This window comes from Syngnathus acus, chromosome 12 (assembly GCF_901709675.1).
Source record: "Syngnathus acus chromosome 12, fSynAcu1.2, whole genome shotgun sequence".
Lineage (NCBI taxonomy): Eukaryota > Metazoa > Chordata > Actinopteri > Syngnathiformes > Syngnathidae > Syngnathus > Syngnathus acus.
This window is the reverse complement of record NC_051097.1, coordinates 10,992,053-11,004,603: the sequence shown is the minus strand read 5'-3', so window position 1 is coordinate 11,004,603 and position 12,551 is coordinate 10,992,053. Positions and strand designations below refer to the sequence as shown.

At 46.2% G+C, this 12,551-nt stretch overlaps 1 protein-coding gene and 2 long non-coding RNA genes across 5 annotated transcripts in view; 2 read left to right on the top strand and 1 right to left on the bottom strand.

Moving 5' to 3' along the window:
* Positions 1–1,204: 1,204 nt before the first annotated feature.
* On the top strand, positions 1,205–3,169 carry LOC119131089 (proline-rich extensin-like protein EPR1). Its single transcript, XM_037265233.1, has 7 exons — positions 1,205–1,595; positions 1,819–1,896; positions 2,079–2,140; positions 2,207–2,293; positions 2,359–2,513; positions 2,581–2,697; positions 2,766–3,169. The coding sequence occupies exons 1-6, from the start codon at positions 1,260–1,262 to the stop codon at positions 2,649–2,651; spliced, it is 789 nt and encodes a 262-aa protein (XP_037121128.1). The 5' UTR covers positions 1,205–1,259; the 3' UTR covers positions 2,652–2,697; positions 2,766–3,169.
* Positions 3,170–3,642: 473 nt separating this feature from the next.
* The window catches only part of LOC119131109, a 36,703-nt gene continuing 27,794 nt past the window's right edge, over positions 3,643–12,551 (top strand). For 2 of the 3 annotated variants that reach the window (XR_005099586.1, XR_005099588.1), the window contains exons 1-2: positions 3,643–3,742; positions 6,121–6,276. This is a non-coding gene — a long non-coding RNA (uncharacterized LOC119131109). Of the gene's footprint in view, positions 3,743–6,115; positions 6,277–12,551 lie in introns of all 3 variants that reach the window. The other variant, XR_005099587.1, reaches the window with a different exon arrangement.
* On the bottom strand, positions 5,133–6,213 carry LOC119131117. The gene is made up of 2 exons (XR_005099597.1): positions 6,077–6,213; positions 5,133–5,245 (listed from the first exon to the last, which is right to left on the bottom strand). It is a non-coding gene; the product is annotated as an uncharacterized LOC119131117 (long non-coding RNA).

Here is a 12,551-nt window from a genome sequence, read left to right as displayed (position 1 = left end):
AAAGAAAGAAAGCTCCCTCTAGATAATCAGTTCTCGTTAGAAATAAATGTCATCATATGCTATTATAGAGTTAAAAGTTGTCTGGACTTGGATTTTTAAAAAAAACCCCCTGTTTGGGTTTGAATGAGTCGCCGACGTCTTTAACGCCGCCAAACTCCCGCTGAGTCGCAGGAGACATTTGGAAACCATAAAGTGTGTTTTTGTGCTCAAATGCATGAGGCTAGTTTGAGGGGGGGTTTGCATAAAGATAAAAACGCGTGTTATATATCCGTAAAAAGCAGATTGTTTACGGAACCGTGGATGACTCACGTGAGCTAGTGACGCGGCTGAGGTTACCATGGCGACCCGCTTCCGAAAGATGGGGGCGGAGCTTCCAGCAAACGCCACTTCATCGCAAGATCGAGATCACTTGACCGCAAACTGCACAAATATCGACAACTTTGGCCAAGTTGTGCCGTATTACCAGCACGCAAGACCGACTCATAAACAACTACAGTTGGTAAGCCGCTGTCTATAAAGCATACAAATAAAAACATTAAAAAGCCAAAGAGCTTTTGTACAACTTGGGCGTTTTAGCTAACTGCTAGCTGAACACGTCAAATCAAGTGTTTAGTCAAAAGTACAACTTTGAAACAAAACTACTTTTTTAGGAAAAGGAAAGATGAGTGTTTTGTTGTTATTATTACACATTATTGTATACGTCCAAGTGCGAAAAACGAAACACTATTCAATTAAAATCCTCATTTATGAGACGGCTACGAAGTTCTTAAAATGGTGCCGAGCGCAAATGTCCGCTCTGTCATTAACGCAAATCTTGTCTATTTTGAGCACTTTATTCCTTTTACCTCGCGATGATAATTAAATAAAGAGTATGTACATGTCTTTGTATGCTTAACCTACCACCGGTGTCTAGTCTATGTGACGTCACGCTTTCGTCTGCGCATTTTCAATGGGATTGCTTGCTACTCGTTGCATCATGTTTGTATTGTCCTTTGATAAACTTGGACTGCGTACTCTTCACTGTCAAGTGCTCCCAAAATGAACGAAAATAAGATACCGGAGATGGTCTTGAAAGATTTGATATCTTTCTGTTATAAGCACATATTTCTACTACAAGTATTTCTCTTATTATTCCATATTTGTCAATTTCCTTTGTGGATGAATAAAGCGCTATCTGGATATCTCTCTATCTAATTTGTGTGTGTGTGTGTGACAGCTGGAGGCCAGAGTTAGGGCGAGCCTAGGTCATCAGGGAACTGATGGAGAAGCTCAGGGAAGAGTTTGAGCAGATCGTAGGCGAGCTCGAGTGGCAGGATGTTGCCGACACCCTGCAAGAGTTGTGCTCCAACATCATGTGTGACCCCACCAACACGCCCCCCCCTCACCCGCCCTTGAACCCCCCACCGTCTCCCTTGTACGGCGGGATGTCGTTTGACGCCCGCCCTCAGCCGGCCCGCTTCCCTCCGCGCCTGCCGTTTATCCCGCACCCCCAGTTAGTGCCGCTTCCCAGTATGGGATACGGGCCGCAGTTCAACCCGTACCTCATGCACCCCTATCACCTCAGCCGCCAGGCGGGGTCTCCTTTCCGTCTCCAGGTAAGTGGATGACAAGGAGGCAGGACTAGAGCTACCGAAAAAAGAATAGAGCAGGCGATGGCTCAGACGTGTGACCACCATCCAGTTCGAGCACACAGACAAAAGGCAAAAATGAAAGGCTTTTGAAGCTAAGGCCGCTCGACCCAGGATGTTTGTGTTTGCCACGAGAGTGTCGTGTTCATGTTTACATTTGTCGTTTCACACCTTTTCCCTCTCCCCACAGTACTTACCCTGCCAGATGACGCCTCAGGTGGTCCACAGCCAGCCGTCCTTCAGCTACCCAACGGCGCCACCGCAGCCGGTACACGCACGCACGCACGCACGCGTACACACACACACAACTCCGTCCCTCAGCAATCGGAGATTTACAGGTTTTGATTTTGGTCGGACGGCTTGCCGTCCAGACAAATTTTGAAACCTAAGAACAGCACACGCTGACATCTAGTGGACACGTGACACTACTGCAGCTTTTTGTGTCTCCAGAAAAAGAGCCTCCCTGTGGTGCCGCTTCCCGAAGGTGCCACGCTGCACGCCGTCGGGATGCTGTGAGTCCCGCACACGCAAACACGCAGACTGACACTGCCGCCGCTCACATCCTCTTTGCATCGTAGCAACGGCGAAGTGTTGTACGCGGCGGTGGACGCCTCTCAGTCCGCGCCGCCTCCTCTTCCTCCCCCCACGACCACCTGCTCCTCCAGGTAAGACCTCCGCTGTCCCGTAAGACACTTCCCATTCATTTGACGCACGCTCTCTGGTCCCTCAGTCTTAAAACGAAGCGCAAGCGGCAACGCAAGCCGGACAGGGTCAAAAAGCCGCCCAACGCCTTCATGTGCTTTCTCCGAGAGCGGCGCCCGGCGCTGAAGAACCAACTGGAGCAGAAGGGACAGCGTGGCTGTCAACAAGTTCCTGGCACAGCTGGTGAGTCGGAGCAACGCTCACGGTAGAATCTCAAACGTTGAGTTCCGTCTCAATTTGGTGTTGCCAGTGGACGTCGCTGAGCAAGGAGGAGCAGGCCAAATATTACGAACAGGCCTACGTGGAGAAGAAGCTGAATGAGCAGCTGTCCTGCGACGGCTCCAGCGGCAGCGACAAAGACGACGCCGTGCGTTCCCGTCAATCAGCCCGGCCTTTTCCGACGTCTTGACGCGTGTTAGGTTTTTGTGTGTGCAGGCCACCAAAAAGAAGAGGCGGCGCTGCGACGCCGCAGCCGCTAGCCACGAACACAGGAACGCGGGCGATGACGCGCCCGCTTCCTCCGGCTCTTCTTTCGTCTCCTCCTCGTCCTCCTCGCTCTCTTCGTGGCTGGAGGCCGTCATCTCCGACTCTCCCGCCGCGCCGTGTGCCACCTCGCCCGCTTCTCCCGGCTCGCCCACCCCCAACAAGTGTCCCGACTCGGGCGATGAATCTGACATCGAGGGCATGGACGCCAAGCTGCTGCACCTGCTCGGATGCTGTTAGTCTTGTTGTTGCTATTATTTTTGTGTATTATAAAATGTATGTAAATAGTTTATAAAGTAATGTAATAGTAATTTTTTTACTCTTCCCCTCCTTTCATTAAACACCATTTGGTCTTACTAGCTTCTTTGGTTGATTGTTATGGAGGCCAAAAGTTTTGCAAATTTACTTGTGGCCACAATTTAGATTGTGGAAGCACATTGAGCACTCTAGAAACAAAAATGTAGTCACAAAAGACTTTGACCCATTTGCTAGACCACCAAGATGTTTATGATGAGATGGCGCCATCTGCCGGTCACCACTGACGTCCGTTGCGTTTTGGAGACGTTTTTGGAGACCTGCTGCGGCGTTCAGGTACCGCTGCGTGAATGGTAAAATTGATAAAACCCACGTGAAGCATCAATTCACCTCTCTGTCGTCCACCTAGTTTATGTAAGATAATGTTCATTAATGTTCACAATAATCGCCTACGTAAAGTTTTTTTTTTTAAACTGCACAGCGTAAAAAAGGACATTGGCGGTAGAGCATTTTGTAGCCACCAGAAGGCGCTCGTGTCACGCGGATGTAAATTCACTTCAGCTTTTTCACGTCAAGAAGAAGCAGTGAGGTCTTTTTTTGTTCCCATCCCAAAGTTTGGTGTTGCAGCGTTTTAAGTTATGCTGAGCCTCACAAAGCTGCTCGACAGTCTTCAGGTGAGTTACTTTTGTTTCCATTTGTGGGTTTTATTAGCGTAAAATGCCACAGTCGTAAAATCCCCCATTACTAACCGATAATGAAAAGCTAAATTTGTACGCAGTTCAGTGCTCTCTGCCGTCTATCTTTAAAATGCTCTGTTGAAATCACTCCATAAATCTCAAACCTCAGATATAACGCAACAAAGATTTGGCCTTTTCTTTGTGTGCAATCATGGGAGGACAAACATGTTTTTTTAAGTACACGTGCTCACGGGCCTTCTGATCTCATTTGCATATTGAAATCCTCCGCATCCTGCCCACATTGACCTGTGCAGCTCAGGTGAACCGTCACATTCAAATGATTGTGTTGATCTGCGCTTCAGGCCGCAGTGACCATCCTCAACATGTTGCCATGTAAATCTAATCTAATCAAGGGCCTTAAGAATCAACAACGCCGGCAAGTTTAACTCCTGCTAAGAAACAGACAGCATGAGCAGAATCATTTTGACGTTGTATAAGAAGCAAGAAGCTCAACGGAAGGCAACCGCAAAGCCCATTTTCAAATCGGCACTTTTAAGGTGTCCCCTGAGGTTTAATGGAGCTGCTCCGGAACGGTCCGGCAAACGCGGCGGCTCCTTCCACAGCTCTTGATGTACGAGCTACGATAATGAGCGCCATTTCGGCTCCATTTGTCCCCACCGCCGCGCGCCAATAAACATCGACGTGATGGATGGTAATTAAAGTGCAGCAAATAAAAAGACCCGCTGCAATAATTAAAAGCGCCGAGGCCTGAAAGGTTCCTCAATGATTGCCTCTGTGTCAGAAAAGCAGTGGGGGACAAAAGGACGCACTGTTCCCCGAGGGGCTTCAAGCTAGGCCGGCGCTGGGCTAACTTTAACCATTAATGTGACCTATCACCTTAACAACTCAATTGACTTTTTTTGGGGGGGGGGGGGGGGCGTATATCATTTTAAGCGAACAAAGTTATAATAAACAAAGTAAAACTTACAGAGGCCCGTCAGCTAAGCTAATAGCTGCATATTTTCCGCATCAAAACACTTGATTTAGTTCTCGCAGACTGTGCGAAGGCTCACCTGGTTTGGTCTTTGCTTCATTGACTTGTTTCGGTCTTTTCTAGTTGCTAGGCAACGCTGGAGTTGTCCAGCAGCTTGGCGAGCCCCAGGCAACGGGTCACGGGGTGAAGTCCCAGGCCTGCTCTAATTGGCTGCAAGTCATGTCAATGTGACAAGCTCGTATGAGCGCTGGGAGCCAAAACACTGGCACATTTCTTTTTTTTTTTTACCCTTGTCACCTTTCTATATAAATGGCAACCACAAGGGCCTTTTAGCCCCTCAGAAGCTTGAACAAAGACATATTCCAAAACGTACAAATTGTCTTGACCTCTTAGTGACGTCTTTATAGATGTGTTTTATTTATTCATGACAAAGGTGAACAAAGAATGTCGACTTCATGTTTTCATGTCGGTTGAATTGGATATCATCAAACGTGCTCTTGTCTTTGCTATCGGCACACATGAGAAACGGCGACAAGGTCAACAAACGAGTGTACGCAGGTCATGTTCTCAAGGCTGGCATCTGGTCTGTCCTTCCAGTTAAAGACCCGCCCCCCCGCCTCTACAAATAGGAAGTGACAATCAATGGCTCCTCTATGCTCCGGCAGGGGGCTGAAGCGGCGATATTGATTTATGCACATTTCGTTACATCGGGCCTCCAAATTCATTTTTGGGACGTTAGCAAGATGTCATGCCACACGGCTAACTGTACGGTCATGTGACGGACTGCGGCGTCATTTCAAGTAATGAGATCAAGTCCGACGTATATTCTTGAGCCGGACGTGTATGTTCGGTGACCTCTGATGTAGCATGATGCTACATTAGCTTGCACTAATGCTAGTCCTAAAGGTAGAACCTGTTGGTTCAATTCGGGGGCGCAAAGGGATGGGGGAGGTCGGGGTCACCATAGCAACAAGACATGAAGTTGCTCCATACATGCTGCAGCTTTTTAGGTCTTAAAGGCTTTCCTGGTTCGAGTCTGACATCTCATCTTTCACATTGGCACCACTTCTCTAATGCACACTTAATATCATTCAACACACGCGCACGCATGCTCGCGCTCCCCTTCAGGGACACAATCCGGCAATTTATAGTTCACGCCATCTGTTACCATGACAGCGCACCTGGGCCTGTACACACACACGGCCACCTGCAAAAGTCCCTAAAACCCTGTTATTGATCCCCGGGAGGAATTGGGAGAGCAGCTGGAAATCAAGCCAAGCAGCTTGAGCTGCAAGATAGTCGTGCACTTCAAATTGTGCTGCACTCATTCGACTTACTCATCTTGTATTTCCTCCTCGTTTGTGACTCGGCCTCAGATCAGCGCTCCACGGTCGAGACGCGAGCGGGCGGGGATGACACGTCGTGGTGCCCGCCACCGTGCCTAACCCCTTGACCTTGGACGGCCCGTTTCCATGGAGACGGACGTTGGCAGGGCCAACAGGGAGCGAGAACGGAGTTGAACCTCAGCGTCGTGCTGGTAAGTAAAATGACATCTAATATTTATTGCTTTCAATTGAGTTCATTTCAATGTATTTATTATTTTAAAAAAAGCTCATTAAAATCGGAGTTGTAAATTAAATAATGCATAAAGAGAAATATATTTACATTTCGACTGCACACAAAAAATTAGTGGCCCTTCTGTAGCACTACGGAGACGTTTTGAGCCCAGCGGCATGTACGCTCGACGGGTCGTTGCCAACGGCGACAGGTAGAGTGCACATACTAACCACTTCCTGTCCCCATGTGACGTGAAGTCACAAGATGGTGGATGAGCTTGAAGTGGAGCTCTGAAGCTCACTTCGACATAGTTACTTGAAAGCCAGATGGCGTCAAAGCACTATACCAGACTGCAAGTATGCGGAGGATTACTGTACCCCAACGAAAATAGTGACCCAGCTCGCCATCCATCATGTTTATCCCCTCTGTCGCTGTTAAACTTCAAATTGCCGCAACGGCTTCTTACTCCGGAGGCCCCCGAGCGAATCTCATCTCATCACCTCATCAATTTTGAAGACTCTGCTCCGGCGGGCCGCCATTTTACGGCGCCACGGCCCACTCTTACCAGCTTTCACCTCTGATTTGTTTCCATCTTCTGGAAGTTGCAAAGCGAATGCAGTAGATCATTAGACCTACTGCAAGGGTTCGATAGCTGTAGCTCGGGGGTCTGCAAAAAATGTCAGTGAATCATTCATAAGTGTATACAGTTGTTAAAAAGTTTAAATGATGACAAGAATAGGCACACTCGCACTTAGCAGGAGTTTGACTGTGATTGGATAATTATGAAGCCATCCCCCGATGTAAGCGGGTGTGTACACTTTTGCAACCTACTTCTTTTGGGACCCCCCCCCATCAATTGAATTGTACGGCTCTTCACAGTAGTGGGAAAGTTTTTGAAGTAACTTATGGCGGTCTCACAGAAAATGGCTTTTGAGAGGGGTGTGTAGACTCTTTATAATCATTGTAAGTTCGCCATCAATGTGCGAAACTTTCTGGGACAAAAAAGCTCATCTTGTTTTTTGGGAATAGAGTCGTGTTTAGTGGATAAAGGCGCGATCATGCGAAAATAATCACGTTAGCAGCTAAAGATGCAAGTCTTCCGATTTTACGTCAAAGTTGGCCAAAGCAGAGAGTGGAAAGTGTTATTTTGCTGAGTGTGATGACGCCTGCGACCAAATAAATGTGAAGAACGGCTGTAATAAGGCTTTTATGGCCAGCCACAACAATATCCAGCACATAGTGCCGACTATAGATTTCTCCTGGGTGGGATTGCAAAGACTGGCAATATACTCGCTGGTGACGCTTCCAACCACAGGAGGACCATTTTTAGACCGTTTTTATATTTTCCAACGACGTTGCTGTTTGTCAGACTTTCTTCTCTCCTGGCAAGTTACAGAAAGTTGCTGACATTGCGTTCCGATTTTGTTTTTATTCCTGTTTTGGATGTTTGTTGCGTTGAGCGCGAGACGGCAAACGTGACCTCGTAGTTGACTTTGGCGAGCGGCTGCCAAGCAACGTCAACTCTCGTTGACGGGAATCGCCGGTGGGTGCCGCTTCCTTCACCGCCTTCACAAATGTCACACCTGGGCTCCGAATTCCCAAAGCTTGGGAGCTCGCGATCTCGTTGATCTGGCTGTTTTGTTGTTGTTGGGGTTTTTTTTGAACTACAAACAACACAAAGGATGAATAGCATTGGATGGCGCTCCATGTTGAGGATTCTTGGGGGTTTGGTTCCTTTTAGCTACCTTGTCGACACCTCAGGCAACAAGAACATGGCACACGGCAGGGATGTTGACGACGTGTCGCTTTTGACACCTCGTCCCGAATCTTCCCAGCCAAATGCGTTTTGCATCAACATGACAGGAAGGAACTGGCAGAGCGCTCCATGCAAGATTTCGTAATTGCTCACCTACGGTCTTGTTGGTGCAGGAGAGAAATGAAAGGAGGTCTTTAAAAAAATAAATAAATAAAGATTCAATTTAGAAAAAAAATAAATAAATGAATGCAAATATTGAAAAAAATGCAATGGAAAAAATTATATTGCCAATGTGTCACATTCTAAATCTTTAAGAGAGAAAATAGCGTGAAACCTGCTTGACTCTCATAATAATAATAATAATAGTAATAATGATGATGATGATGATGATAGTTAATAACAATCATGGCCAGAAAAGAAGACTGAAATGTCCCCGCCGTTTTTCTTGTTGCTCTCCTCCCTTGGCGGAGGCTTTTCCATGTTTGTCGACTCGGCGGTAATGACCTCCTCCCGGGCTCTCTCTCCTCCCTGCTCATAATTTGACGCCTGCGGGGATCCGCTTGGCACGCTCGACATCAACCTGTATGAATTAAAGCAGGCGCGGGCAAGGAGGGAGCAAAAAGCAGCACAGCGGGAGGCAAGAAAAAAAAAAATGAAAGGAAAAAAAAAAGCCCGCCAGCGACTTGACGCCAACAAAGGGAAAGCGTCATGAAATATTTGCTTTGGATTGCAACACAGCCACATCGACGACAAGTGCGACCTCCTCTAGGCGTGGAACAAACCAGGACACAACTTCTGATCACTTACCCACTTACTTTGTGACTTGGTTGTTTTTGCCAAATGAGTTACCTCCTTGTTTGATTGGCAGCCCGCTTTGTTTCTCAACTGTTAGTTGTTGGTTGATTGGGTGTTTACTTGGTTGGTAGACTGGTTGGTTGGTCTAAAACCAGCCTCCCATTCACCCCAAAACTAAATTTGCCCCAGTTTTGTCAATTTTAAAAGAACTAATAATGGTTCTGCAGAAACAATCATCAGTCATCACTTATTCCTTTGTCTGGAGAGCAGAATGGCTCCACGCTCATCATCATCCTCATCCTCATCTTCCAGCCGCACTCATGAGTCATCGTGACTCACGGCAACAAGTGCGGTCAGGGGACACGCGTGTGGGAGCTTCGAAGCACCACGGCGTTTCTTCGGTGAGCGATCCCGCTGTCGTCAGCTAAACGGCAATTTTGAATAAAAGTCCAAAACAAATCGAATCGCACCCCGCAGTGACGCGTAAAGTGATGGAGGGGGTCGCCATGGCAACAGTGGACTAACACGCTCACCGTTTGAAAACAGGAAGTGAAGATCCCCGGGCGTCTAAAAAAAATCCATCGCCCTTCACTGACCCACCGATTTGTTTACCTTTCAACACCTTGTGACCACTTTTGTTACCATGGCAACCCAGGTGCCCTAAAAAGAAACAAAAATAAAGGAACCAGCCACCACCTTATGATGGTCAGTCTCCCGGACGTTTTCAATCGATTTTTTTTCTTTTTTTTTTTATGGACTGCCTCGAGTGAGCGATGCAGCAGCTCATCCTCGCCGCTCGCTTGTTACTTGATGAATCGTCCACTCAGCTTGTTTGAAGTCCTTGTTGTCGCTCCACTTTTGCCGCTTGTTAAAGAAAATATCTTCCCTCCTCAGTTCTGGATGCTCTTTATTGTCGAATATTATATATATATTGTGGAATATTGCATTGTAGTTTTTTTTTATTTCTATTTGAACTTCTTTTCATTTTGAGAATGATTCTTTTTTTTCGCAAACTTGTCCCGTGGGAGTCAAAAGTAAAGCTTTGAAAACTTTGATCGCAACGTTGGCATGAGAAATTATTATTGGCAGATACGCTGGGAAAAAAAGCCGCCGCTCTTTTCTGCTTCTTCTTCCTCGTTGTCACTCAACAAAGGAATGTTGGCGAGAGGTGTGAAGAACAAGTGAAATCAAAATTCCCAGCACAGCAGCTCACAGAATGCCTGAGCTGCCTTTCGAAGTTTCCGACGTGGGAACTCCTGCACTGTGAATGCAAAATACAAATACATTGAAAATAAAATATCAATTTAAATCTAAAACGTATAATATAACATACAAAAATCTAGCTAAATTAGAATGAGGGAAAAAATACAAAATATAATTACAAAATGATCCAAATAGATATTTTGGAATGCAAATTCTGATTTACAAAATGGGTCAATATGAATGCAAGTAATAAATGTAAAAATACTTAGCTACATCATGAAATAAATTAACTAAAAATATTTACAAATGAAAATATTTAAACATTAAATGGAAACTCAATGTATCTATAAATAATATGACATTTGATATATTTATGAATTTTTTTTTAAACTCACACACACACACAAAAAAAAATCCCAGCTGTGGATCTTCTTTGTTGTGGCCCTTGCGACATCCATCAAACATTCCTCTTCTTCTTCTTCTCAGGTGCCGCGCACATTCCGTGCCGCTTTCACACCTGTATTTTGCACACATCGGAATCCTCGCCGATTAGCTAATACCTTTCAAGTCCGCCCGGCTGACAAAACTTTCAGTCATACCTTGCTTTCTATTGTATTCACAGCACTTCACTTTTGATCGTCCTTTTAAAAAACCTTTTGTCTTTAAAGGTTTTTGCATTGTGCTGCTCCTTCTGGCATGCTCGTCTTGGCCACCAGGGGGCGCTGTGACACATACGGATTTATTTGCCGAGTTGCTTAAGTTAAAAAAGTTAGTCCCAATGATCGTCACACACACACATGTGGGTGTGGTGAAATTTGTCCTCTGCATTGAACCCATCCCCGTGTGATTTGGATCCATCCCCTGGGGGAGAGGGGAGTAGTAGCGGTGCCGCGCTCGGGAATCATTTGGTGATCTAACGCCCCAATTCCAATCCAAGGTCCAGATCCTTTTGTGAGAGAATTGAGCCCAACATTATTTCCTTACGAATACCTCTTGTGACCTTTTTGTTTGTTGCGCCGTAAGGTTTTCCTGATGTCGAGCCTGCGCGGTAAAGGTCAGCGGACAGGCGGCATTTGAACAAACATCAGAGGTCAAGCGATGAAATATTAACTGCAGCGAGCGGCGTCAGCACTCCTCCGGTAACGGTGAATAATTCAAACTTTCCGACGGGCCTTTTAGCCGAGGGGCGGGGCCGCGGGGCAAACGCAAGCTAATGAAGGAACAAAAGGGCGGCGCTGGTGTGTGTGTGTGCCGGCCGACCCTGGCCGCCGACCCTGGCCGCATTCCATCCCTTTGTGGACGTGGACAAAAGCCAAAGCCAGGAATGCTGGAGCAAGAAGTGAAGAAATGGGGGCATTCTCCAAAATGAACTTGGATGATTACAAGTGAAGGCAAATTTATCTGGATTTGGGATGAATAATATCCCCTTCTTCTTTCGCTAAATCTCATTTTCCCGGCATTATCGAATTCCCATTGTTTGTCGCCATCGGGTTGACAGATGAGCCTTTGGCGCACTCGTCATTACTTCCATTTATTCATCTGTCTCGACTGGGACTTTTTTTTTTTTATATTTGCGTCTCTCTTTATTCAACGTTCCACGAATGACAATGATGTCGCCCACAAAGCCCCCCGTGAGTCACGTTGTCCCGTAACGGGAGGATGGGATGACTCATCCTGCAAAGAGATTGATTGCAAATGCAAACTGCTTCTTGTTGATGCTCAGAGGTTGCAAAAGTGCTCACACCCTGTACTTGAGTAGAAGTATATGCCTCCTTATGCAGTCTGGCGGGCTTTTTCTTTAATCTGGTAGTCAACACACAGTGGTAATATGTCATCATATTCTTTTTCTTTTTTTAAATTCCCACTTGTTTCTTCCTCAGTGCAGTAAGAAAGAATTTGTTCGTCCTGAGTTGCCACCACTGGGAGAGCGAGAGGCTTGTTCACAAAGCTAACGACTTCAACTTATGGGCGCTCCAACTTTTTCGTATTTCTCGGGGAGCTGCCGCATTGCTTTTGCAATTGTGAGCGGGCGCACACGTAGCGCTCAGGGAAATGCGCTGGAAATCTCATTACGGGAATCGTGTTGGCTCGGGGGCACACGAGGCGAGGCGTCTTCGCTTGCATGGCAAATAGGCTCCTTCCCACGGTGGGAACGTAGGTTTTTTGGAGAGGGTTGGAGGTCAAGTGCGGCAGTGCCAACATGGACGAGCAATTAATTGTGATTAATCTCACTCTTCCACAGATATTTTTTATTTTAGCCCATATTACAACTTTTTTCTTGCAATTCTGACTTTTCCCAACTAACTTTATTCCCCCCGTGTGAACTTTAATACACCTTGGAGAATATCTTCATTTAAAGCTAAAGCTTTTTTTTTTTCATGCTTTGAAAATAAACAGGTGGTAATTGAAAATAAAAAAAAAAAAAGATCCTTTCCTCAATGTTCTCTCAAATTGATCTTTATTTTTTTTTTTTCCAGTGTAAACACATTTGCAGGCGTATT